At 43.2% G+C, this 26,388-nt stretch overlaps 3 protein-coding genes and 1 long non-coding RNA gene across 62 annotated transcripts in view; 2 read left to right on the top strand and 2 right to left on the bottom strand.

Moving 5' to 3' along the window:
• The first annotated feature begins 9,445 nt into the window (after positions 1-9,445).
• Positions 9,446-18,852, top strand: LOC118368877 (prostaglandin reductase 1-like). 5 transcript variants are annotated; one of them, XM_035753333.2, is made up of 10 exons: positions 9,446-9,464; positions 11,101-11,232; positions 11,375-11,420; positions 11,624-11,683; positions 12,393-12,560; positions 13,430-13,586; positions 13,775-13,891; positions 14,148-14,253; positions 18,077-18,195; positions 18,540-18,852. In XM_035753333.2, the coding sequence occupies exons 1-10, from the start codon at positions 9,446-9,448 to the stop codon at positions 18,648-18,650; spliced, it is 1,035 nt and encodes a 344-aa protein (XP_035609226.2). In that variant the 3' UTR covers positions 18,651-18,852. The 5 variants fall into 5 exon arrangements, with proteins under 5 accessions (XP_035609226.2, XP_035609230.2, XP_035609228.2 ...); XM_035753337.2 differs by lacking the exon at positions 9,446-9,464 and adding an exon at positions 9,993-10,416 and having other exon boundaries at positions 11,108-11,232; XM_035753335.2 differs by lacking the exon at positions 9,446-9,464 and adding an exon at positions 9,994-10,416.
• LOC127916093 (uncharacterized) lies at positions 15,233-18,058 on the bottom strand. 50 transcript variants are annotated; one of them, XR_008093352.1, is made up of 7 exons: positions 17,683-18,058; positions 17,358-17,582; positions 17,094-17,179; positions 16,627-16,806; positions 16,521-16,565; positions 15,693-15,827; positions 15,233-15,541 (listed from the first exon to the last, which is right to left on the bottom strand). It is a non-coding gene; the product is annotated as an uncharacterized LOC127916093 (long non-coding RNA). The 50 variants fall into 50 exon arrangements; XR_008093348.1 differs by having other exon boundaries at positions 16,672-16,806; XR_008093369.1 differs by having other exon boundaries at positions 15,693-15,782; positions 16,672-16,806.
• Positions 18,853-19,681: 829 nt separating the features above from the next.
• On the top strand, positions 19,682-23,782 carry LOC118368878 (thioredoxin-like). The gene is made up of 5 exons (XM_035753338.1): positions 19,682-20,046; positions 21,012-21,116; positions 22,189-22,254; positions 23,064-23,129; positions 23,334-23,782. The coding sequence occupies exons 1-5, from the start codon at positions 20,023-20,025 to the stop codon at positions 23,397-23,399; spliced, it is 327 nt and encodes a 108-aa protein (XP_035609231.1). The 5' UTR covers positions 19,682-20,022; the 3' UTR covers positions 23,400-23,782.
• A 1,437-nt stretch (positions 23,783-25,219) lies between these two features.
• Positions 25,220-26,388, bottom strand: part of LOC118369174 (sushi, von Willebrand factor type A, EGF and pentraxin domain-containing protein 1-like) — a 173,158-nt gene continuing 171,989 nt past the window's right edge. For all 6 annotated transcript variants that reach the window (XM_052497342.1, XM_052497343.1, XM_052497346.1 and 3 more), the window contains one exon: positions 25,220-25,539. In XM_052497342.1, the coding sequence (XP_052353302.1) occupies positions 25,472-25,539 (68 nt within the window). In that variant the 3' untranslated portion in view covers positions 25,220-25,471. The remainder of the gene's footprint in view (positions 25,540-26,388) is intronic.

Here is a 26,388-nt window from a genome sequence, read left to right as displayed (position 1 = left end):
ACACACACACACACACACACACACACACACACACACACACACACACACACACACACACACACACTTCCTTACTGCATACTGAAACATAACTGAGGTCTGATATCCTGTCTATACATTACTGTTCCTGTCTCAGCTGTTTACTGACACACACACACACACACACACACACACACACACACACACACACACACACACACACACACACACACACACACACACACACACACACACAAACACTTCCTTACTGCATACTGAAACATAACTGAGGTCTGATATCCTGTCTATACATTACTGTTCCTGTCTCACACACACACACACACACACACACACACACACACACACACACACACACACACACACACACACACACACACACACACACACACACACACACACACACACACACACACACACACACACACACACACACACACTACTGTTTACTGAGGTCTGACATCCTGTCACACATTACACCTGTCACAGCTGTTTACACACACACACACACACACACACACACACACACACACACACACACACACACACACACACACACACACACACACACACATATGAACGCTTCCTTACTGATACTCTGTCAGCATGTTCAGAGTCAGTTATAATCACTGTATCATGATTCACACTTTTTTGGTTTAGTCCAAAAAAGGGCCTAGTCAAAAGTTACGCACTATATAGGGAATAGGGCGCTATTTGGGACGCACCCTTTATTTCATCAGCACTGTGATATATATGATCTGCCTGGGGCCCTGAGTTTTTCCTAGTCAGGCCTTGTGGTTGGGGGAAATCTCTGGGCCCTATAGATTACTGGTCAACAGCTCCAGGATCAGCTTCCCCTTCACCAAATCCCAACAGTAACCATTAGAGGAAAAAATGATAAACCAGCCTTAAATGAGCATCTATGAACAATACTGAACGTCCTGTAAGGCCATCTAGTGGCTCACTACAGAAGTGCCAATTTGTCCAGGATATAAAATCCCATAAAATCCCTAACATCCATCTCTAACAGTGGAGGCTGGTGGGAGGCGCTATAGGAGGACAGGCTCATTGTAATGGCTGGAATGGAATAAATGGAATGGTATCAAATGGTACCAAACCACAGTCAGCATCTCCTCCTCCAGCTGAAACCATTAATCTGGATACATGTCTTTCTGTGACCTGAACTAACCCATGTTTCCACTGTGACCTGAACTAACCCATGTTTCAACTGTGACCTGAACAAACCCATGTTTCCACTGTGTCCTGAACTAACCCATGTTTCCACTGTGATCTGAACTAACCCATGTTTCCACTGTGAGCTGAACTAACCCATGTTTCCACTGTGAGCTGAACTAACCCATGTTTCCACTGTGACCTGAACTAACCCATGTTTCCACTGTTCGTAATGTGTTAGTGTATCCTGAACTAACCCATGTTTCCATTGTGACCTGAACTAACCCATGTTTCCAGTGTGACCTGAACTAACCCATGTTTCCATTGTGACCTGAACTAACCCATGTTTCCACTGTGCGTAATGTGTTAGTGTATCCTGAACTAACCCATGTTTCCATTGTGACCTGAACTAACCCATGTTTCCATTGTGACCTGAACTAACCCATGTTTCCACTGTGACCTGAACTAACCCATGTTTCCACTGTGCGTAATGTGTTAGTGTGTCCTGAACTAACCCATGTTTCCATTGTGTCCTGAACTAACCCATGTTTCCATTGTGACCTGAACAAACCCATGTTTCCACTGTGCGTAATGTGTTAGTGTGTCCTGAACTAACCCATGTTTCCATTGTGACCTGAACTAACCCATGTTTCCACTGTGCGTAATGTGTTAGTGTGTCCTGAACTAACCCATGTTTCCACTGTGACCTGAACTAACCCATGTTTCCACTGTGACCTGAACTAACCCATGTTTCCACTGTGACCTGAAATAACCCATGTTTCCACTGTGACCTGAACTAACCCATGTTTCAACTGTGACCTGAACTAACCCATGTTTCCACTGTGCGTAATGTGTTAGTGTGTCCTGAACTAACCCATGTTTCCACTGTGACCTGAACTAACCCATGTTTCCACTGTGACCTGAACTAACCCATGTTTCCACTGTGACCTGAACTAACCCATGTTTCCACTGTGACCTGAACTAACCCATGTTTCCACTGTGACCTGAACTAACCCATGTTTCCACTGTGTCCTGAACTAACCCATGTTTCCACTGTGACCTGAACTAACCCATGTTTCCACTGTGACCTGAATATATGCCATGTTTCCAGTTTCCACTGTGACCTGAACTAACCCATGTTTCCACTGTGACCTGAACTAACCCATGTTTCCACTGTGTCCTGAACTAACCCATGTTTCCACTGTGACCTGAACTAACCCATGTTTCCACTGTGACCTGAACTAACCCATGTTTCCACTGTGACCTGAACTAACCCATGTTTCCACTGTGACCTGAACTAACCCATGTTTCACTGTGACCTGAACTAACCCATGTTTCCACTGTGACCTGAACTAACCCATGTTTCCACTGTGACCTGAACTAACCCATGTTTCCACTGTGACCTGAACTAACCCATGTTTCCACTGTGACCTGAACTAACCCATGTTTCCACTGTGACCTGAACTAACCCATGTTTCCACTGTGACCTGAACTAACCCATGTTTCCACTGTGACCTGAACTAACCCATGTTTCCACTGTGACCTGAACTAACCCATGTTTCCACTGTGACCTGAACTAACCCATGTTTCCACTGTGACCTGAACTAACCCATGTTTCCACTGTGACCTGAACTAACCCATGTTTCCACTGTGACCTGAACTAACCCATGTTTCCACTGTGTCCTGAACTAACCCATGTTTCCACTGTGACCTGAACTAACCCATGTTTCCACTGTGACCTGAACTAACCCATGTTTCCACTGTGACCTGAACTAACCCATGTTTCCACTGTGACCTGAACTAACCCATGTTTCCACTGTGACCTGAACTAACCCATGTTTCCACTGTGACCTGAACTAACCCATGTTTCCACTGTGACCTGAACTAACCCATGTTTCCACTGTGACCTGAACTAACCCATGTTTCCACTGTGACCTGAACTAACCCATGTTTCCACTGTGACCTGAACTAACCCATGTTTCCACTGTGACCTGAACTAACCCATGTTTCCACTGTGACCTGAACTAACCCATGTTTCCACTGTGACCTGAACTAACCCATGTTTCCACTGTGTCCTGAACTCACCCATGTTTCCACTGTGACCTGAACTAACCCATGTTTTCACTGTGACCTGAACTAACCCATGTTTCCACTGTGTCCTGAACTCACCCATGTTTCCACTGTGACCTGAACTAACCCATGTTTCCACTGTGACCTGAACTAACCCATGTTTCCACTGTGTCCTGAACTCATGTTTCCACCCATGTTTTCCACTGTGACCTGAACTAACCCATGTTTTCACTGTGACCTGAACTAACCCATGTTTCCACTGTGACCTGAACTAACCCATGTTTCCAGTGTGACCTGAACTAACCCATGTTTCCACTGTGACCTGAACTAACCTATGTTTCCACTGTGACCTGAACTAACCCATGTTTCCAGTGTGACCTGAACTAACCCATGTTTCCAGTGTGACCTGACCTAACCCATGTTTCCAGTGTGACCTGAACTAACCCATGTTTCCACTGTGACCTGAAATAACCCATGTTTCCACTGTGACCTGAACTAACCCATGTTTCCACTGTGCGTAATGTGTTAGTGTGTCCTGAACCAACCTGTGCTTCCTCCACAGTTCTTCTGTGTAGTAGTCACCAATGGCCCATCCATGTCCCCCTCTGTCACCCCCTGGCCCTCTCTATCCCTCAACCGCCCTTGTGAGGGGGACACCTCCTGGTGGTGGGGGTTGGTACTGCCACTGTCCTTCCAATCTATCTTTCTTCATCCCTCCTTCCGACTCCGCTCTTCTTTCGCCCTCCGCCACTCCCATGCTGTCAATCTTTCTGCCCTCTCCATCTCTACCCTCTCTGATTGTCAGTAGTCATGTCACAAAAGAGCAGTTTCCTCTTCATGGGGTCTCTCTGTGGTTCTCCCCTGGTCCTCCTGCTGTCACAAACTCCTCTGACTGGGCTATCTCCCTGCAGCGCCACCTGCTGCTCAACTACACTGTGGCTCTCTGCGCTATCCCTGTGGCTGAGGTTCTCAGTAACTTCGCACAAACGAAAGATATTTTTTTGCCTCCATCTCTCTCTAGTGTATGACTTGCACCAAAACCATCCTTTTGTAACCAATCGTTTACTCCAATGTCATTCTCCTCTATTTCTGATGAAGGAAATCAGCCCTCTTTCTGGTCTCTGTCACAGCCTGCCATCTCGTTGGCCTCTTTCAGGTAGAGGCAACAGGAGAGTTCCAAACTGCCATTTAGTTACAAGCGTTAGGGCCTGACGGTCAGCATCTCCTCCTCCAGCTGAAACCATTTATGTGGGCTTGGCTTTAGCCAGGCTCTCCCTCTAGCCTTCCAGGTCTACGGTGGGGTCCTCTTGGCTACGTTCAGGACCTTGTCATTCCCCATCTACACTTCCTAAGTGCCAGTCTTCACTTTGAGTCTTTCGGCTTGTTACGTGGTTCTCTGGTGCTAGGAGGATGGTGGTCCACAGGCCCTAGTTGACTTTTTTCTCTAAGGGGGCTAGAGTGCTCTGTGCTGGGGAGGGGTGGTCTGACAGGGCCCTGGAACTGACAGGCCTATCTGGATCCTTTGCGAGATTTCTTACCGCCCATAAGCTGGTGCTGAAGATGCTCTGCTCTACTTCCTCCACAGAGCATATGAGCACCTGGAGAAGCCCGACTCTGTGGTGAGAACAATGATCTTTGACTTCTCAAATGCTTTCAATAACATACAAGCCTGCTTGCTGGCCCAAAAGCTAGAGGACATTCACATAAACCCACACACAAACAAATGGATTGTGAACTACCTGATCAATAGATCACAGTTGGTAAGACTGAACCAGGAAGCATCAGATCGGATATGTACAAACACGGGGGGGCGCCGCAGGGGACGGTCCTGTCACTTTTTCTGTTTACCCTCTACACAAATGACTTCACACACACACAACAATGAACTGAGACACTTACAGAAATTCTCTGATGACTCTGCTGTAGTAAGCTGTGTCATGAGAGGAGACGATGCTCATCTAAGGGATATACAAGAGTCCTTTGTGAAATGGTGTGAGGATAATTACTTCCACCTGAATGTACTAAAGCCAAAGGAGCTAGTGGTAGATTTTAGGAAAAATAAATGTTTTTAATCCCATTTCAAGTAATTGTGAAGAGATTGTCACTGTTGACTCGTATAAGTACTTGGGTGTAATACTGGACAACAAACTGAACTAGAAGGGGTCTACAAAAACACCCAATCCAAACCGTACTTTTTAAACAAGCTTACATCTTTTAATGTCTGTGACAAAATGCTCCATAGCACTATCTTAGCGAGAGACACTCTGATGACACACCCCTCTCCACAGGGCTCTGATGACACACACCCCCTCCACAGCGTTCTGATGACACACACCCCCTCCACAGGGCTCTGATGACACACACCCCTTCCACAGCGCTCTGATGACACACACCCCCTCCACAGCGCTCTGATGACACACACCCCTCCACAGCACTCTGATGACACACACACCCTCCACAGCACTCTGATGACAAACACACCCACTCCACAGCACTCTGATGACACACAACCCCTACACAGCACTCTGAGGACAAACACACCCCCTCCACAGCACTCTGACACACACCCCTTCCACAGCACTCTGACACACACCCAGGGAGTACCTATGATGAAAATTACAGGCCTCTCTCATCTTTTTAAGTGGGAGAACTTGCACAATTGGTGGCTGACTAAATACTTTTTTGCCCCACTGTAACTGTTTTATGAGGTCTTTCTATTGGAAAATGTTGGTGTCTGTTTCCCACCAGAGTAGGATAGAAACAGTACTTCAATCAATCTATTATTTTCGGGATAATATGGTTGGTGCATGTGCCTTTGTGTCTTTTTATCATGTGTTGGTCATTGTTGTGTGTCCTGTCATTGTACGTCATTGATGATGCATGCTGTGATAAAACAATTACCCAAGTTGGGATTGATAAAGTAATACTCTACTCTCCAAGGGGAAGTGGATGGAGCATGTGAGCTGTCTCTTCAGGTGAGCTGTGGGAGAAGACCAAAGGCAACCAATCAGTTGACAGAGAAAATTAAAATCTGTGTTCTTACTGGACACGTTCAGGTAGTACCTCTGTTTCAAAACGTTTTTCCTCTAACTGAACCTGACCCTGATGCATCTCTCTCTGAGCAGCAAGAAGCAACAAGGAGTCCTAGGGGCTAGTTGTAGTCCACTCTCTCCAGGGAGGCTCCTGTGAGGGGGTATGGAGGACCAGGGAGTACCTCCCTCTGGGGGTAGAGGAGGGGGCAGGGTCCTCGGACATAAACTACGGACAATAAATGCAATTGCGTTTTATCAAAGGCAATTTGAATACACAGAGATACTGTGATGAGATTCTGAGGCCTTTTGTCGTGCCATTCATCCACCACCATCACCTCGTGTTTCAACATGATAATGCATGGCCCCGTGATGCAGGGATCTGCACACAATTTCTTGAAGCTGAAAATGACCCAGTTCTTCCATGGCCTGCATACTCACCAGACATGTCACCAATTGAGCATGTTTGGGATGCTCTCGATAGACGTGTACGACAGCGTGTTCCAGTTCCCGCCAATATCTAGCAACTTTATACAGTCATTGAAGAGGAGTGGGACAACATTCCACATGCCACAATCAACAGCCTGATCAATCTATGCGAAGGAGATGTGAAAAACTGCATAAGGCAAATGGTGGTTCTCTGATTCACGCTCCTCTCTCTTTTTTTAAAGGTACATTACATGACCAAAAGTATGTGGACACCTGCTCTCATTCGAGAACCATGAAAAACAGCCCCAGACCATTCTTCCTCCTCCACCCAAACTTTACAGTTGGCACTATGCATTCGGGCAGGTAGCGTTCTCCTGGCATCAGTCAAACCCAGATTCGTCCGTCGGACTGCCAGATGGTGAGGCGTGACTCATCACTCTAGAGAACACCTTTCCACTGCTCCAGAGGCCAATGGTGGCGAGTTTACACCACTCCAGCCGACGCTTGGCATTGTACACAGTGATCTTAGGCTGCTCGGCCATGGACACCCATTTCATGAAGCTTCTGACGAACAGTTATTGTGCTGACGTTGCTTCCAGAGGCAGTTTGGAACTCAGTACTGAGTGTTGCAACTGAGTACGGATGATTTTTACACAATACGTGCTTCAGCACTTTGCGGTCCTGTTGTGTGAGCTTGTGTGGCCTACCGCTTCGCGGCTATTCCAGAACAGCCCCCACGCCCTGCAGCTCATGCCTGGACAAAGCCTCACGCGCCTGGAGAGAGGATGTGTTGGTGGTGGTGCCCTGTGAGAGGAGAGAGGGAGAAGTTAGAGTTAATATGCAACTCTCATGAACCATCCAATGCCCACAGCCCTTACTAACATGTTATATAGTGATACCAGTAATTGCAATAAAATAGGACATTCCAAAAGGTTATACGATAAATAATTTCAAAACAGGTGCCTTACCTTGGTGAATGACCGCAGGTTCTCAGTGATCCACCCCAGCCCGGCCCTGGCTCTCTCTTCCTCTGCCCTGGCCTTGAACAACTGGTGCTGGGCCACAATCTGACCCCACTGGAGCCTGGCCATCTCCCTCCTCTGCTCCGCCACTCTTTTCCATCCTTCTCTTTTATCTCATGCCCCTCTCCATCTCCGCAGAGGCCGAGGTCCAGGAACTGGAAGCGTTCTGAGCAGGAGGTCTCCACCATGTCGGTGATGCCCTGGAAGAACTGGCGCTGGGTGAGGGCGGCCAGGGCCTTGGTGTTCAGCTCCTCCTGGTAGAGATAGTGAGAACAGGACAGGGGGCCCTGGTGGGTGGGTACTGAGGGCCGAGGCAGCAGCCTCTCCCTGGGTCTTTCCTTCCTTGGAATCTGGGTCTACTTTGAGGTAGGTTCCTAGTTTCCTCACCTCGTCCGTGAGGGTCTGTAGTGCGGCATTTGTCCTGGCATTCTCCGTCCCCAGCGCCGCGTTGACATCCTTCAGCCTGCCATTGGCCGCATCCCCTGCTGAGCAGCTAATCGGAGCGCAGCGTCAGTCTGGGCGGTGGCGAGCTCCTGGAGCTTCTTGTGGCGCCTCTGTTTCAGCGGCTTCTCCTCTTTAAACGCAACTAGCTCCGCCTCTAGGTCTTCCACTATCACCTCCCCCTCTGTCAAGGATGAAAAGGATGAGGAAGGGTGGACCATGCTACTTGCAGCCGCAGGCCTACAGGTCTTGAGGACTTCGCCCAGGGCAGCCTGATCAAATATGGGCTTGACGGGGTCGCCATAAAGGCCCGGGCCTCCTCTGGGGTAAGGACGTTGCCCTGCTTGAGGGTGTGGCAGACAAAGCCAAGGAGGTGGAGGTTTTCTGAAGCACAGGCAAAACAGCCAATCAAACTCAGAGCCTTTCAGGGATAGGGTGCCCAGATAACCTAAGCGACCAAGCGCATCCACAAACTGACCGCCGTCTAACATGACGACAGCACCCTACCACAGATAGGACAATGAGACAGATATTTCACCAGATGTATAAATGTGAAGCATACGCTTGGCTACCAAAGATGGTAGTGAGAGCAGTGTGGGAGAAGATGGAACGAAGATGGAACATTTTCTCATCAATGAAATATTTGATCCCAATACAGTTTTCTGTTCCCAAAACTAGAATATGTTACAAACAGAGTGGACTAAGTTTCATTGACTTGACCACTTGCCAAAGCTTAAAAAATATATTTAATTGTTTAAAAGGCGTGCAAACGCTAAACGAGTTATTGCACACGTGCCCTTCACACAGTACACGTTCCCTCACGGAAATATGCAAAAAAATTAATGCTAGAACGTGCCAATAGGATCTGGCTAGCTAGTGCATGGTTCTGCCCACTATGACTCATTTGTTCCCATTTGAAACAATGGGCTGTGGTCTATCTTGGTTTAGTTATACAAATCTTTGATCCTTTTATTTTTAATCCCAGCCCCCGCAGGAGGTCTTTTACCTTTTGGTATGCGCCATTGTAAATTAAATACAATTATTATCTGACTTGCCTAGTTAAATAAAGGTTAAATAAAATAAAATACTGTCTGGCTACCACACTGTCATAGAGGCAGTAACATTAGGGTCAAACCGGGTGAGGGTGGGATTTATATAGAGGTGAGGAGAATGGTTTGAATTGACAAAAAATATTATCATCGATATGTTATCTCAACTGTAACATCATAGTAATGGAATATAAATCAAATTGTTCCTTTCAAGACAAGACAATTTCCTGTGGAGAAGATGGTTCCTGAAATGAGGGGTAAACTCTCAGTTTGAGCTATTTCCAATATGAAATCTAAAGGACCTAGAAATTGTCAGGATGAAAGCTTCTCCGCCCTGATGATCGTGTCCTCAGTCAATAATCTCCATCGTTCATTGGTTCGGTAGGTCACGTTAATGAGGAGGCGTGGATTTGAAACTAATCACAACGGCATGATTGAGTTGAGCGTTGAAGAAATGTTTCACCGAAAATAGTTTGTTTGTGAACTATAACTCCGGTGACACTGAAACTGTCACCTTTACACCCTAAGTAAGAACAGAAGTTGTTTAACATAATAAACTAGCTAACGTTACTGTAAACTCGCTAGCCACATTCTAACGCCTGAGGTCCCTGAAGTGAATAGCTGCATCAATTTGTCCACCGGTACTTTACGTTGTTAAATTCTTGTTTTTCAACTGGTAGGAAGCGGCTACACGAGCGAAATGCGCGCTCTCAACCATCTTCTTTGGGGTTATTGGCGAACTAAACGCAAAATATGTATTGTGGCCAGCAACTGGACGGGGATGAAACAATTCACGAAAGAAAAGTAAATTACACTACGGGGAAGATACATTTAACATGCATCCACACAAACAACGAAATAATAACAAATATATACTTCAGTCGCTCGAAACCTCAAATCCCATGTTCAGGCTCCGGTGCCTGATATGGTTGGACCACACACGTCAGTAATCTATTTAGCTCATCAAATGTTAAACTCATAAATTGTTCAACTAAAGAAACAATATCATTAGGATATTTATTTATTTTTCAATTAGCCCCGTGCCGTTTATCACCATTGCTACAAAAGCGACAGTCGCGCTCTCATCCCAAATCAGTCACCCTCTCAACATTACGTCCTACGTCACGCGATGGGGATCCGCTAAACAACTTTTTCAGCCAATGAGAAAGTAGTCGAGCCTACCTGCCCACGCTCTTTTAACCTTTCAAGGTAAGTTTTGATATTTCTTTCATTCTGCACGGAGAACAGTGACCTAGCAGTGTGATTTGTTGATACGTTATTCGAGGTGAGTTTTGCTGGACAAGGTATGACATTCAAACGCATTGATAGAGAGAAATGCTTTTTATCACCCGTTTTATCACCCGTTGTGGTGGTGGTCGACAGACCGCTGTAAAGCGGGCTTGCACGGTATTCATTTGGCAACAATGCACATCACTCGGCTAGGTTCTGCAAGTCCTTTATCTAGCTAACCTAGTGCTGTGGAATAAATGTGAATTTTGCTATTCTAAATAGCAGCCTACTGTAGGCTACTACAGTACTGTAAATCAATGCATGCTTGTTTTTGTTGGCACAATACTCTACTGCACAGACTGCCGTGTCATGCTTACCAGCTGATTAACAGTCTTTGAATAACATGCATCCTTTGTTGAAGAACTGTAGTTTCTCGTCATCCTGTTATGATATAAGCATCTGGGTGTTAAATGTATCTATTGCATTTCTAGCTTTAGTTCACATCTCAACCTACAGTTTTAATTTGCTCTAGTTTAGAGCTACCTATTAGTATGCATGACATGTTGCTAAATTTAGGATGCAAAAGTAGAAAATGTTCCAAGATTATCTTTGGCTCAGTTATCTTTAATTGTATTGAAAGCAAGTAAGTAAATAATATATTAGTTCACAGTTGTCCAAAGCAAAGAGCCATGGTTCAATCCAAGACCTGGGTCCTGGCCCGTCACTTTGAAGGCTTCCCGGAGGACAGCAACTTTGAGCTGAAGCTGGAGCAGCAGCCAGAGCCTAAAGATGGAGGTAACAAACTAACACCTGTGGAGATGAGCTCATCACATTGACTTTCATCATCTGGACTTGTACTTGCACTGAGTACAAGATTCCTGTACCTGACTGAAGCTGATATGAGTGATGTCATACGATGTTGTTTTGTCTGTTTCAGAGGTGCTTCTCGAGGCACTGTTTCTCAGTGTGGATCCATACATGAGGTAGGGGAGAAAAGACAAAGGGGACGGGGTTGGATTCCCCTAACATTTTCCATTTAGGTCATGTGTCATGTAATGTGATAATCTATAAGGAAAACTATGTTATTATTCACTGAACAGTTTTGACTTTGCTAAACCACAATTCTTCAGTAGATTTCCTGACAGAAAACATCTCATCTGATGTGTTCTTCTGTGGTTGTTTCCAGACCGTTCAGCCGACTGCGTATGAAAGAGGGGGGAGTGATGATCGGAACTCAAGTGGCCAAGTAAGATAAATAAACCCGTCCACGTCCAAATGCCACCCTATTACCTACATAGTGCACTATGTAGGGAATATGTTGCCATTTGGGATGCAGGCCTAAGTTAACTGCCTTTCATCTACCATGAGAGGACATGCATGCCTACCGTTTACTGGAATAGAATGGACCCTGCGCCTGTTATTCATTTCTGAGGCAGTAGATTATCATTCGTGACTGCAGTTGTAAGAGAACAAATTGAATGCACTTGGCAGTGTACTCTGAGGTTCCGTTCCTGCCACAAGTGAATGGTTCAATGTGTTTTCACAGACAAAGTGTGTTATTGAGAGTGAGTCTGTCTGGATACGTACACAGAACCAAATGACTCTCCCCTGCATTCACTCTCTGCCCAGGGCTTTTTAAATGACTTTACTGAGTTTATTTCCTTGAATACTGTCATTAAACTATCTTTGTGAATATGTGCAGATTGCTTCCTTTGACATTTTCATATGTATTCCAATTAGTCTCTAGATAAACAGTTTAGCGACCACTGAGGGTGAAGGTCGTAGTCCCAGGTTAAACCTTCTCTGTGACTAGAAACACTCTCAATGGGAGATTGTTCATTAGGCATACTTTACGATCTGTGTCTTCTGACACAGACTTCTTATCAACACTCTAAGTATGATCAACTAACCTAGTTCATTCAGTTTGTTTATTTGTTTTGCGTGTGGTTTTCTAGGGTGATCCAGAGCAACAACTCAGCCTTCCCAATTGGGTGCCATGTGGTTGGTAGATGTGGCTGGAGGACACACACTGTGTCTGATGGGACAGGCCTGACACGCCTTCTGTCTGACTGGCCACAGGACATCCCAATGTCCCTAGCGCTGGGGGCCATCGGCATGCCTGGGTAAGGAATGGGGGACTTTCTGAGTGCCAGTGGCTTCTATTTTGGGGTAAAAGTCTCCGAAATCCCGGACCGAGGGCAACCGCACTCATCCAGAATGTCAGAACATTGTTAATGTGGGAGGCAAACCATCTGCCTAGGGAGAATAGTAAAAAAAACAAGAGTTACTATGGCATGAATCACCACTGGCCACAAAGTGTGGAACATTTATGTTTTCAGGTCAGAAGAAAGGCCTGGGTAAGGAGGGATACTAACAGTTAATGTTTGAGCTAGTGTTGGAGAATTTCCAGCACAGCTGTTTCATGACAGATTAAATGTTGACCTCAAGTCTGCCAGGAAAAGCATCTGTATGTTTTTCTTTGAGTTTGATAAAAACAAAGATTTGGGCCACAGATGTCTCAGGTCACCATTTTACGGTCCTGTTCCGCTTTTCCGCTGAACTCTAAACCGTTTGAATGAGTCACAATTCAGATGAGCATCCATCTGATGCTACTGCTTGTGTTTTTAAGTAGAGAGAGACAGGCAAGGATGAGAGAAAGGTTGAGGCGGGGATTGGCCTCACGAACATTGGGGTTGTACATGTGTGCTTTCTGATGGGAGTGTTCCCACTGGACCACACGGGTGACTCTTCTATGGTTAAACTTCTTATTAAAGAGCTCTCCCTCTGGTGCCCTGACTACTGGCTGACAGACCTTATGTGGTCTCCAGTGTTGTCTCTGCTGTTTGATCACTCTTTAAACAGTTTCCATATATGGAATCACAACTCTTTGTCTGGGGGTTTGAGAATTTAAAAGACTTTGAAAGACAAATGACTGTATTCAATGGACTATAAAGTTGTATTTCATTCTATTCCCTTGTAATCTGATTTGCAGGTTAACAGCCCTGTACGGTCTGGAGGAGGTGCTGGGGCTGCAGGCTGGAGACACCCTCCTGGTGAACGCTGCAGCTGGGGCCGTGGGCTCCACTGTGGGCCAGATCGCTAAGATCAAGGGCTGCAGGGTGGTGGGCTCCACCGGGTCTGACGCCAAGGTAAGAATGAAAAAGGGATTTGAATGAACGACTGGGAGGCAAAAATGCAATGGTCATCATCTGTTTCTTTGTCTTTATCCTTTGGTTAAAAAAGGGCGCAGCACTTGATTAAGTTAAATTGTTTCATTTTCTTTTCCTGAACTGTTTTTGTTTATTCCTTTTGTCTTTTTCTCTTTTCCGACACCAAGGTGGCCTTCCTCAAGGAGCTGGGCTTCGATGAGGCCTTCAACTACAAAACAGTCAGCTCTCTGGAGGAGGCCCTGAAGAGTGCCTCACCTGACGGATACCACTGCTTCTTTGAGAACGTAGGTTATAATAGTAGTTATACAGTATTTCGTTGTAGTAAAGTATTTATATAAAATGTTATTAATTAGTTATATAATAATTCACTCTGATACTTGTAATATTGTTAGATATGGCTGCTACTCTTTAGTTTTAAAGTGGTATTTCACTCTAGTTTTAATATCATTAGACAGATATACAGTGTCGGACGCTATCAGTGTTTTGTAATGGGTATTTCATCCTAACATATTTACCTGGATATAACTTACATTTTTATAGGTGGGAGGATCTTTCTCTAGTGTGGCCATCCCTCAGATGAAGGAGTTTGGAAGGATAGCCTTGTGCGGGGTCATCTCAACATACAACGACACCACTCCACAAACAGGTCTGCTCTCGCTCCCTTTACTTACAGAGATGCACATTTAAAGAACCCATTCAAATATACACAACTCTACATTGCATAACTCTGCCATTTGTGTTACCTTTATATGCCGTGAGTGTTGAGATTGTGCACTGACTGTGCTCATTTCAATATTCCACCAGAGGGCGCCATTAGCCAGTATTACACTCAGAATGCTGTCGCCAGCTGAATGTTTCATTCAGTGGAGGCTGGTGGGGGAAGCTAGAGGAAGACAGTCTCATTGTAATGGTCTGGAATAGAATAAATGGAACAGATCCATTTATGCCATTCCAGCCATTACAATGAGCCTGTCTTCCTATAGCTCCCCCCACCAGCCTCCCCTGGTTTCATTACATAAAAATAAATGAAGAAGTATATTGGATCTTTGTTTTCCTTTGCCTATATTACACACTCTCTATAACCTCTTTCCTCATCTTGTTTTGCCTATATTACACACTCTCTATAACCTCTTTCCTCATCTTGCTTTGCCTATATTACACACTCTCTATAACCTCTTTCCTCATCTTGCTTTGCCTATATTACACACTCTCTATAACCTCTTTCCTCATCTTGCTTTGCCTATATTACACACTCTCTATAACCTCTTTCCTCATCTTGCTTTGCCTATATTACACACTCTCTATAACCTCTTTCCTCATCTTGCTTTGCCTATATTACACACTCTATAACCTCTTTCCTCATCTTGCTTTGCCTATATTACACTAACTCTTTCCTCATAACCTCTTTCCTCATCTTGCTTTGCCTATATTACACACTCTCTATAACCTCTTTCCTCATCTTGCTTTGCCTATATTACCTCTTTTCCTCATCTTGCTTTGCCTACACTCTCTATAACCTCTTTCCTCATCTTGCTTTGCCTATATTACACATCTTGCTTTGCCTATATATAAACCTCTTTCCTCATCTTGCTTTGCCTATATTACACACTCTCTATAACCTCTTTCCTCATCTTGCTTTGCCTATATTACACACTCTCTATAACCTCTTTCCTCATCTTGCTTTGCCTATATTACACACTCTCTATAACCTCTTTCCTCATCTTGCTTTGCCTATATTACACACTCTCTATAACCTCTTTCCTCATCTTGCTTTGCCTATATTACACACTCTCTATAACCTCTTTCCTCATCTTGCTTTGCCTATATTACACACTCTCTATAACCTCTTTCCTCATCTTGCTTTGCCTATATTACACACTCTCTATAACCTCTTTCCTCATCTTGCTTTGCCTATATTACACACTCTCTATAACCTCTTTCCTCATCTTGCTTTGCCTATATTACACATAACCTCTTTCCTCATAACCTCTTTCTTTCCTCATCTTGCTTTGCCTATATTACACATTACCTCTCTATAACCTCTTTCCTCATCTTGCTTTGCCTATATTACACACTCTCTATAACCTCTTTCCTCATCTTGCTTTGCCTATATTACACACTCTCTATAACCTCTTTCCTCATCTTGCTTTGCCTATATTACACACTCTCTATAACCTCTTTCCTCATCTTGCTTTGCCTATATTACACACTCTCTATAACCTCTTTCCTCATCTTGCTTTGCCTATATTACACACTCTATAACCTCTTTCCTCATCTTGCTTTGCCTATATTACACTCTCTATAACCTCTTTCCTCATCTTGCTTTGCCTATATTACACACTCTCTATAACCTCTTTCCTCATCTTGCTTTGCCTATATTACACACCTCTTTCCTCATAACCTCTTTCCTCATCTTGCTTTGCCTATATTATCTTGCTTTGCCTACACTCTATAACCTCTTTCCTCATCTTGCTTTGCCTATATTACACACTCTCTATAACCTCTTTCCTCATCTTGCTTTGCCTACTCTCTATAACCTCTTTCCTCATCTTGCTTTGCCTATATTACACACTCTATAACCTCTTTCCTCATCTTGCTTTGCCTATATTACACTCTCTATAACCTCTTTCCTCATCTTGCTTTGCCTATATTACACACTCTATAACCTCTTTCCTCATCTTGCTTTGCCTATATTACACACTCTATAACCTCTTTCCTCATCTTGCTTTGCCTATATTACACACTCTCTATAACCTCTTTCCTCATCTTGCTTTGCCTATATTATTTTCCTCATCTTGCTTTGCCTATATTACACATCTTGCTTTGCCTATAACCTCTTTCCTCATCTTGCTTTGCCTATATTACACACTCTCTATAACCTCTTTCCTCATCTTGCTTTGCCTATATTATAACCTCTTTCCTCATCTTGCTTTGCCCATATTACACACTCTCTATAACCTCTTAACCTCTTTCCTCATCTTGCTTTGCCTATATTACACACTCTCTATAACCTCTTAACCTCTTTCCTCATCTTGCTTTGCCTATATTACACACTCTCTATAACCTCTTTCCTCATCTTGCTTTGCCTATATTACACACTCTCTATAACCTCTTTCCTCATCTTGCTTTGCCTATATTACACACTCTCTATAACCTCTTTCCTCATCTTGCTTTGCCTATATTACACACTCTCTATAACCTCTTTCCTCATCTTGCTTTGCCCATATTACACACTCCTCTTTCCTATAACCTCTTTCCCTCATCTTGCTTTGCCTATATTACACACTCTCTATAACCTCTTTCCTCATCTTGCTTTGCCTATATTACACACTCTCTATAACCTCTTTCCTCATCTTGCTTTGCCTATATTACACACTCTATAACCTCTTTCCTCATCTTGCTTTGCCTATATTACATAACACTCTCCTATAACCTCTTTCCTCATCTTGCTTTGCCTATATTCTTTCCTCACACACTCTCTATAACCTCTTTCCTCATCTTGCTTTGCCTATATTACACTCTCTATAACCTCTTTCCTCATCTTGCTTTGCCTATATTACACTCTCTATAACCTCTTTCCTCATCTTGCTTTGCCTATATTACACTCTCTATAACCTCTTTCCTCATCTTGCTTTGCCTATATTACACACTCTCTATAACCTCTTTCCTCATCTTGCTTTGCCTATATTACACACTCTCTATAACCTCTTTCCTCATCTTGCTTTGCCTATATTACACTTGCTCTATAACCTCTTTCCTCATCTTGCTTTGCCTATATTACACACTCTCTATAACCTCTTTCCTCATCTTGCTTTGCCTATATTACACACTCTCTATAACCTCTTTCCTCATCTTGCTTTGCCTATATTACACACTCTCTATAACCTCTTTCCTCATCTTGCTTTGCCTATATTACACACTCTCTATAACCTCTTTCCTCATCTTGCTTTGCCTATATTACACACTCTCTATAACCTCTTTCCTCATCTTGCTTTGCCTATATTACACACTATAACTCTTTCCTCATAACCTCTTTCCTCATCTTGCTTTGCCTATATTACACACTCTCTATAACCTCTTTCCTCATCTTGCTTTGCCTATATTACACACTCTCTATAACCTCTTTCCTCATCTTGCTTTGCCTATATTACACACTCTCTATAACCTCTTTCCTCATCTTGCTTTGCCTATATTACACACTCTCTATAACCTCTTTCCTCATCTTGCTTTGCCTATATTACACACTCTCTATAACCTCTTTCCTCATCTTGCTTTGCCTATATTACACACTCTCTATAACCTCTTTCCTCATCTTGCTTTGCCTATATTACACACTCTCTATAACCTCTTTCCTCATCTTGCTTTGCCTATATTACACACTCTCTATAACCTCTTTCCTCATCTTGCTTTGCCTATATTACACACTCTCTTTCTCTCCCCCTTTCTTTATCTCTCTCTCTCTCGGACAGGCCCCTACCCCCACCTGACCATGATCTTTAAGCAGCTGAAGATGGAGGGCTTTCTGGTGGGCAGGTGGGAGCATAAGAACCAAGAGGCTCTGAGGAGACTGATGGCCTGGAAGAGGGAGGCAAGTACTAGCCTGAAATCCAGATGTGTTTTGTGCTAACATTACACTCCTTGTGCTCTGACATGTTTGGCTTATGACATGGAATACAAGGAGTGGAATGTTAGCACAAACAGACTGGTACCCAGGGTACATAAAAACCGTCTGAAGTTCAGAATCATGAAAATGCTGTATTGGGTAACAATTTCGCACGCCATGTTTTCCATATTGTGTAGATGTCTTGTTAGCTGTACACCCTGTTATTTCAATGAGCCTTCATCTCATGTCGAGCTATTCATATTTACAATATGAAATGTCTGTGACTATCAGAGACTATAGACCTGTTAATGTTGTGTTTTTATCCACAGGGGAAACTGCAGTGTCATGAGCATGTCACTGAAGGCTTTGAGAACATGCCTGCTGCCTTTATGGGAATGCTGCAGGGAGAAAACATTGGAAAAGCCATTGTTAAAGTTTAGATGGCTTCAATGGATACTCTATCATAGGATTAGAATTCAAGGAATATTCCCATAGGAAAGCCTAACTATAACCACGACGTTGCATTCTGGAATAATTTTTCTATCGTGCATTCGTAGCACAACCTTATTATACATTCACATCATAGTCCGTCCTTGAATCCAAGTGTTTACTTTGTATGAAGTATTAAAGTGTTTTTATGGCTTTTGTTGTCTGACTTCATTGTTTTACTCACAAATCAGAGTCAAATGAATTGATGGTGTTTCGTAGGCGACCGAGTAGTAATGGCAAGATGTGCATCGCCACACTACCACAGACCTCGGTTGTTCTGTCTTATTGCAGGCTATAGCTCTAAAAATAACTCTGCTCATAATTAATGCTTCTCATCTCCTTGAAAGCAGGAAGAAAGGACTTTGTTCATTAGGTACCAAACGGCAGTAAAAAAAGACTAAAACAGTGAGGGACTACCTGGAATTGTCCAGTAAAGAAACGTTCATTTTCCATTTGAAAACATTTACTACGATGTGCCCTAATGAATGTGACCCTGGGCTTTGAAGCTCCTATGCTGTCATTAAGTGGATCCAAAACAATAGTGTAAGGTCTATCTCCCCTTAGTTGTCTACAACACCCCTTTGTTTGATATGAATGAGACGTCTTTATTTTTAGTTACTGATTTGAATTTCAGTTCAGGTGACAAGATGTTAGTTTCTGTAATAAGACCAACCTCATGGTGAGAGCCTGTCAGGTACATAACCATGGAAGGAAAGCATGATTCATAGCAAAAATGTAATCTGATGGGAATATTACAATGTATTTGATTCATTCAGATCACTTTGGTCCATCAATCCACAGAATAAATTACTTTCTCATTTGATTTGAATGTTCAGTGCTATTACTATCCCAGCTCCAATGCTATTTGACCCTGCTTCTTGACTCACAGGTTCTCTCAACCAATCCCCTGCTGGTTCTGTAGTAAACCAGGAATTTGTCAAGTCACCGTGATTTGTGGAATAAACTATTGTACATGTTGCCTACACAATATGCAGCATTCATATAGTCAAACCAATTGTGGTCCCTTTTGATTCATTCCAGAAAATTCTTTGTTCGGGTATTCAATGCATTTGAATGACCCAAGTCTTGAGAAATAGCCTAATCTACACACAAAATATGAAAATGTATCATTTGCATTGCTTGAAGCACAATATTTCTATTGTCATCCCCGTCAAGCAGTTGGCTCGTGGATCGCCCACGAGGGGCAGGGCTTATGCGCGGCTTTTATAAACCCGGCAGCGTCACTTCACACCCTGAAAGCCGCTTGCTGTCAAAGGAGCTTAGTATTGTGTTGTAACAGACCGCCAATAAACCACCATCAACATGATTATCGAAATTGAAGATAAGGTAAGACATGTTTTTGCTTCGTGCATAGCTCTTTTGATTGATCATCCAACTCAGTTTGGGGGGTTTGAAGCGTTTATAACGTTCACGCGGCTGCGCCTGTCATCGAATGTTCATTCCTAATACGCAACTAACTGGCTAGGTTTATCTGGACGAGGCAAACGTTTTCAATCTCCTCTAACTTTCTGGCTAAATCGCTATCGTCACAGTTAGTGTTGTATTTAGCTATTTAATGTGTAAATTCCAGATAACCTGGACTTTTAGTGGTTGTGTTGCATCATCGTGGTTGCAATGTTTTAAGTGTCAGGCAGATGGAATCAGTCCCGGGCAGTGATGTGTATAAACCCTGGATTACTGTTATGTATTGGCCGTTAAGAGGTTTTGAAGCCACTGGTCGGCCATGTTGGCACTCCCCGGTAGGAACTCTTTCATAGGAATTAATGAAATTCCACAGTATTTAAAGGACCAAAATGACAGGTATTTAAGTTGTTGTAGTAAGGACAGTAACATTAGTAATCTGAAAACATACTTTAAGGAATGTATGTTTAGTTCAGATTATATCATTTGAAAGTATACATATAGGTGTGTAATGTGTCAAAAACAAATGTAGACATGAATAAATGCATTTCTCTAGCTTCCTAAATATTTTTTACAATGTGAGGGAGGGCCAAGCTGGCGGTATGGTGGCTTCAACACAGCCCCCTGTCACTCATTGTGTGTGTGTGTGTGTGATAATCTATCAAAGTCCTGTTCCAGCCTCAAACGGCTTAAGGTTGGCGCTAAACAAGGTCCTATAAACCACGATCATGTTCATATCAACCAAAAAGTATTATATTCTTCTGATACCAGACATTGTTGATGGCCAATAACATATTCTATGTTTGTCATTCTCATTGTGGCTGGACAATGTGTTCTGTAGGCTCTTCCTCACAGTTTTAATTAATAATGTGTTCTCTACTGTTCTGTAGGATTCCTTCTTCAGTGCCCTGAAGGAAGCAGGAGACAAGCTGGTGGTAGTAGACTTCACAGCCTCCTGGTGTGGCCCCTGCAAGAACATTGCACCCTTCTTCAAAGTGAGTGGTCCAGCACTCAATGTCTCTAGCTGAGCTGTACCATTACTCACGCGGGAAGGTTCTTCTGATTTTAGTTTCTGATTTTGTTCTAAGAGCCCATATTCATAAAGCGTCTTAGACTTGGAGTGCTGAGCAAGGATCAGTTCTGCATTTTTACATCATAATCAATATGATTACAAGGACAGGGTGGGGGTTACTAGATTACTAGATCAGCTCTCCCGCTGAGATGCTTTATGAATACAGGCCTAGTTGTGCCAAGTCTAGTTAAGATGCACCCTTCTAGCTGTAGCTGTCAGATGGTCTCCTGTGAGAGGCCTCATGCCAAGTAGGGGGAATCTGAAGGGGTTGGTTGGTCTGAGCCAGAGATATTATGGAAGAAGAAGAAAAAACAGTGTGCAAACCCTATTCCCTACATGGTACACTACTTCTGACCAGGGCCCATAGTATACTACTTTTGACCAGAGTCCTATGTAGGGCATAGGATGCCATTTAGGATGTAGCCTGTGTTGTGGTGGCCATGTCGTCTTGGCAACCGTCGAGGAAGCCTCCTAGGACTTGGAACATTGCGCTTATCAAGTGAAGAGCCCTTGATATAGACTGTAAACAGAATGCTAATGAACAATGCTGAGATGATCAGTCATAAGCCCACTGAGGCAGAGCAGGGTTGTGAAGTCGGGCCTTGCCGTAAACTATTTAAAACTGGGTCAATACTCACATTAGGTAGCATTCAAGTGGAGATGTGAATCAACCTATGGTGTGTGTCGTCCATCAATACCCCTTGTATGGTATGTCTCTGGGACAATAATAGACAGGTGGATACATGCGCTGCTGTGTCTGACACATCTGGTTTGAGTTAATGGTTACAAAATTCCCAAGTGGAGGATTCTGGATTTCCCCCCTCCGTTTCCGGGAATCTTCTAACCAGGATTTCTGGAAAACCTGGAGATTTTTGGGAAGCTAATATAATTTTGGAATCCTAGTTTAGGCAGCAGTACACTGCTAGGCCTGTTTTCCCATTGGGGCTGCCTTGCTGACCCTTGACGTTTAACCTGTGCGCTCTGCTCCTCTACAGGGGCTTTCGGAAAAACCAGAGAACAAGAATGTGGTTTTCCTCAAGGTGGACGTGGACGAGGCAGCGGTGAGTCAATTGTGTGTGTGTGTTCCACGAACATTGAACAACTGTTAATAGCTCTTGTTGAAAGTGCCTGAGCATTATGTACTGGAGGTTGAAGTGATGAATTGGGACGTTATCAGATTTGTTGGTGTATTTGAATACAGAAAACTCCTTGTAAAGATGGAAGTCTTGCCTAACATTGACTAGACCTCATGTATGTAGATCTATTGGGAAACCCCACGAGGCTATATCTCTTGAAGTACAAGACTCGAGAGAATACTTTGGTTAGGAAAGTGGGGTCCGTAGACGAGTCGGCAGTCTGGCTGGCCCGGCAGTTTTCAGGTGAAAGGTCACTATCCAATTGTGACTTTGTTGCATTGAGCTGGGGTTGCTGTGGCTACGGGAAGTGTCTTTGCGTGTTTTTGTACAGTCCAGACACTGGGTTGAACCCATGAGTCAGTCATCTCAGCTGTCTGTGTTGGGTCATATAGTATGTAGACTACTGTGTGGCTGGGTGTACGGGGTGGGTTCCAAAACCTGCTTTTCCCTTGTATATTATTACAGAAGGCTTGAGGCCATTTGCCCAGTCAGTTAGTTCTGCAGGACAGGTTTGTCCTAAGGCGTTCCTTACTGGGTGATACTCAACCACATCAATGTGCTTTTAATATCTACCATCCTCTGACCCATCTCTCTCCGCTCAAGCCATGAACTGACCCTCTCCATCTTCAGAGGATGCAGCGATCAAAGACTTGGCCTCTATTGGTTGATCTGTCATGATGTATTGCTTGTTTGCTCTGCGTTTTAATCACCCTTCACTCTGCCTCCTCCTATAGGATGTGGCCAAACACTGTGACATCAAATGCATGCCGACATTCCATTTCTACAAGAATGAGAACAAGGTGGGTATTTTCTTGTCTTTTCCTTTTAATAAATAATAAAAGGAGTAACGCAACTTATGGTCGCTTTAGTTGATTTCCCTCTCGGGGTAAAGACTGTATTATATTTAGTATAACAGTCGGCTGTACCGCTGTACTCGCCTGTTTTTGAATGGAATTGTGGTACGTTGAAAGTGATATTAGAATTCCCTGTGGTGTCGTTCCCAGGTGGATGATTTCTCTGGGTCCAACGAAGCCAAACTGGAGGAGAAGGTCAACACTCTGAGGTCATGAGGAAGAGGCTGACACGCACATCTGCACTGACGCTGTACAAACGCCACCACCAACCAACTGTCTTTAGACCGAACTCCCCCTTGAAGGAATAATTCCACTATAGTCCCAATTCCCTCTCGAAGGACAGATTCCACCATATGTACAACAAAACATTGTTTTAATTCAATTATTATTATTTTTAAAGTTGTTATTAAATGTTAATACCAAACCATGCCTCTAAATCCTCCAGTGTATTAGTCGTTCTTATTCAGGTCAGGAGTTTATCTCCATTTTTAAAAAGGACCATAATATTTTAATGTATTTTTATATATTAGAGCAATGCTGTTGGGATTTTGAATGTTCTGTAGAAGTGGGTGGATTCAATAAATTAAGATGAATGCTGACGTCTGGTATGAGTTCCCTAAATCTTTTTTTGGGATGAGTTAATGGACTAGGGTTGCACTACTCTTCATGGCGCAGTAGTCAACTGTATTTCACTTTCTAGACTAGAATTGAGCATCCCATTTGCATGTTGTGTTTTATAGCCTAATGTTTATCTAGATTTAGTAGGTACGAAAATATAGCTTAGAAATGTGTAGTCTAAGATGCTATACATTCTAAAGCATCATGTAGTAACTACAGTAAAGGGACAGTGCTTAAGGGCCTAGATTCAGATCAAGCGATAGCCGACACCTGCATAGCTGGCGTCTGAGGTGTAACTGCATTGGAGCCGTCTTAGTCCTTGTCACGACGCCACACCCATCCCAGTCGTGTTAGACTTTCAGAATGAAAAAGCGTAGGCTGTACAGAAATTATGCACATAGTAAGTGAAATTAGGATTTATCATCCTCATTGAGGTGTAAATTAGCCTACATCTCACATTGCAGTGTTTGAATTTGTAAACAAGGCTGCATTTGGATTTCACTTAATGTGACGCTGTGCAGCCAATGGCAATGTCCCCATTAGGTATAATGCCAGGAACCTCATGTAGATTTTGCAGCTCTAATGCAGTTCCACGCCAAAACAACCTCTATGCAGATCTGATTGAATAGAGCCCTAAAACTCAATCTAAAGCAACATCCATCTTAAAGCACTATGAATATTTTATTTAACCCGGTAAATGGACAGAACACGTCCTAATTTACAGCATGACCTAGGGGATGATCAAGGCACTGCCTTGCTGTAAATTAGGATGTGCTCTGTCAACTTAGTAGGTTAAATAAAATATTCATCGTGCTTTAAGAAGTTGGGGATGATTAGGTGACAACAATGGTATATGAGCCAGACTAGGAATTTAAGCAGGATACTAGGGTTAACACCCCTACTCTTACAATAAGTGCCATGGGATCTTTAGTGACCACAGAGTCAGGACACAATTTTAACATCCCATCCAAAAGACAGCACCCTACACTTGGCAATGTCCTCAAACACTGTGATATTTTTTTTAGACCAGAGGAAAGGGTTCCTCCTCCTGGCCCTCCAACACCACTTCCAGCAGCATCTGGTCTCCCATCCAGGGACCAACCATGATCAACCTTGCTTAGCTTCAAAAGCGAGCCAGCAGTGGGTTGCAGGGTGGTACGCTGCTGGTACACTGATTCTAGGGAACTATAGTAAAGGCATGGAGAGACCCACTGCCGGCACCTGACATGCTTTAGCGTCACACCCAACAGCAGAGATGAGGTACTAGTGGCGTTCCAGCCCAACTACAATGCAGACGCCTGCCAGATCTCGCCAAAACTTAGGTGTTTAACATATCAGCTAATCATACGATATAGCAATCTGATGTCATTCACTTGCTCACATAGGCTTGGCTCTGAAAAACATTGAGGAAGATACAGTTGGAGTGAATGGAACCGATTCAGTTGTATTTTATGCTTTAATAAAAACGTGAGGATAGTTTACACATATACATTGGACAATCACATCGTTTTTACATCATACCAGTATAGCAGCATATTTAATACTGTTCATTTTCTATATGAAAAAAATACAGCTTTATTTTACAAAATGTATCTGTTTTTGTTTCCCTGGGAGGGGTGGGGGACAGAATTCATGGTTTACATTTATGAAATAATTACACAAAATTCCCTTCACGGAGAGCGAAATCTTCTTTCACGTTGAATGGTCTTAAATATTAAAATATCCTGTTTTCCTTTTCCTGTAGAGTTGAGAGAAAATGAAAAAGACTATTAGACTAAATCATTTGTCATTTTCAAAACCTTTTATTTATGGCTCGATATTTTAAATGTAGAAAACATTGCCATTAGTCCCGTAGTCATAAACTACTCGGTGCCTGCCTGTTTTCACCTGACTGTTGGGGTTTGAACAAGCCCAGTTGGCTGTTTTCTCAGTGAGAGAGTAGGCAAAAACAGAATAATAATAATAATGTCATCACAATGGATGGATAGCCCTGCAGTGTGGCTCATAGCCAAATGGTTTTCTGCAGAGTCCAATCAGAAGTGAGAGAGAGGTTTTCTCATTCAGTTATATCTGTCAGCCTTGAGTTTAGCAGTACATTGGAATTAGAGTTTTCACCTGGAAAAAACATTTCTGACACTATCTTTACCTAGATGTTCAGTCAGATTAGGAGAGCTTTCTCTGTTAGAGTGGCACGTCAGCCAGATACTACTGTACATCTTCCCATTTAATCAGATACAGTGCATTCGGAAAGTATTCAGACCCTTTAACCTTTTCCACATTTTGTCATGTACAGCCTTATTCTAAAATGTATTCAATTGTTATTTCCCCTCATCAATGTACACACGATACCCTATAATGACAAAATAAAATAAATAAAATAAAAACGTTTTTTACACATTTTTGCACATGTATATATATATATATAAACTGAAATGTCACATTTACATAAGTATTCAGACCCTTTACTCAGTACTTTGTTGAAGCACCTTTGGCAGCGGTTACAGCCTTGAGTCTTCTTGGGTATGACGCTACAAGCTTGGTACACCTGTATTTGGGGAGTTTCTCCCATTCTTCTCTGCAGATCCTC

The sequence above is a fragment of the Oncorhynchus keta genome, chromosome 35, assembly GCF_023373465.1.
Source record: "Oncorhynchus keta strain PuntledgeMale-10-30-2019 chromosome 35, Oket_V2, whole genome shotgun sequence".
NCBI classification, from domain to species: domain Eukaryota; kingdom Metazoa; phylum Chordata; class Actinopteri; order Salmoniformes; family Salmonidae; genus Oncorhynchus; species Oncorhynchus keta.
Note: the sequence above shows the minus strand (reverse complement) of the source record. Positions and strands in the feature narration are given on the sequence as shown.

Excerpts from the sequence above, each read along its gene's own strand:
- LOC118368877 (XM_035753333.2), top strand. Across the intron at positions 11,233-11,374 it reads GCCAGAGCCTAAAGATGGAG|AGGTGCTTCTCGAGGCACTG; the intron begins GTAACAAACTAA and ends TGTCTGTTTCAG. Across the intron at positions 13,587-13,774 it reads CCACCGGGTCTGACGCCAAG|GTGGCCTTCCTCAAGGAGCT; the intron begins GTAAGAATGAAA and ends TCCGACACCAAG.
- LOC118368878 (XM_035753338.1), top strand. The coding sequence starts at position 20,023 with ATGATTATCGAAATTGAAGATAAG. Across the intron at positions 22,255-23,063 it reads TGGACGTGGACGAGGCAGCG|GATGTGGCCAAACACTGTGA; the intron begins GTGAGTCAATTG and ends CTCCTCCTATAG. Across the intron at positions 23,130-23,333 it reads TCTACAAGAATGAGAACAAG|GTGGATGATTTCTCTGGGTC; the intron begins GTGGGTATTTTC and ends TGTCGTTCCCAG.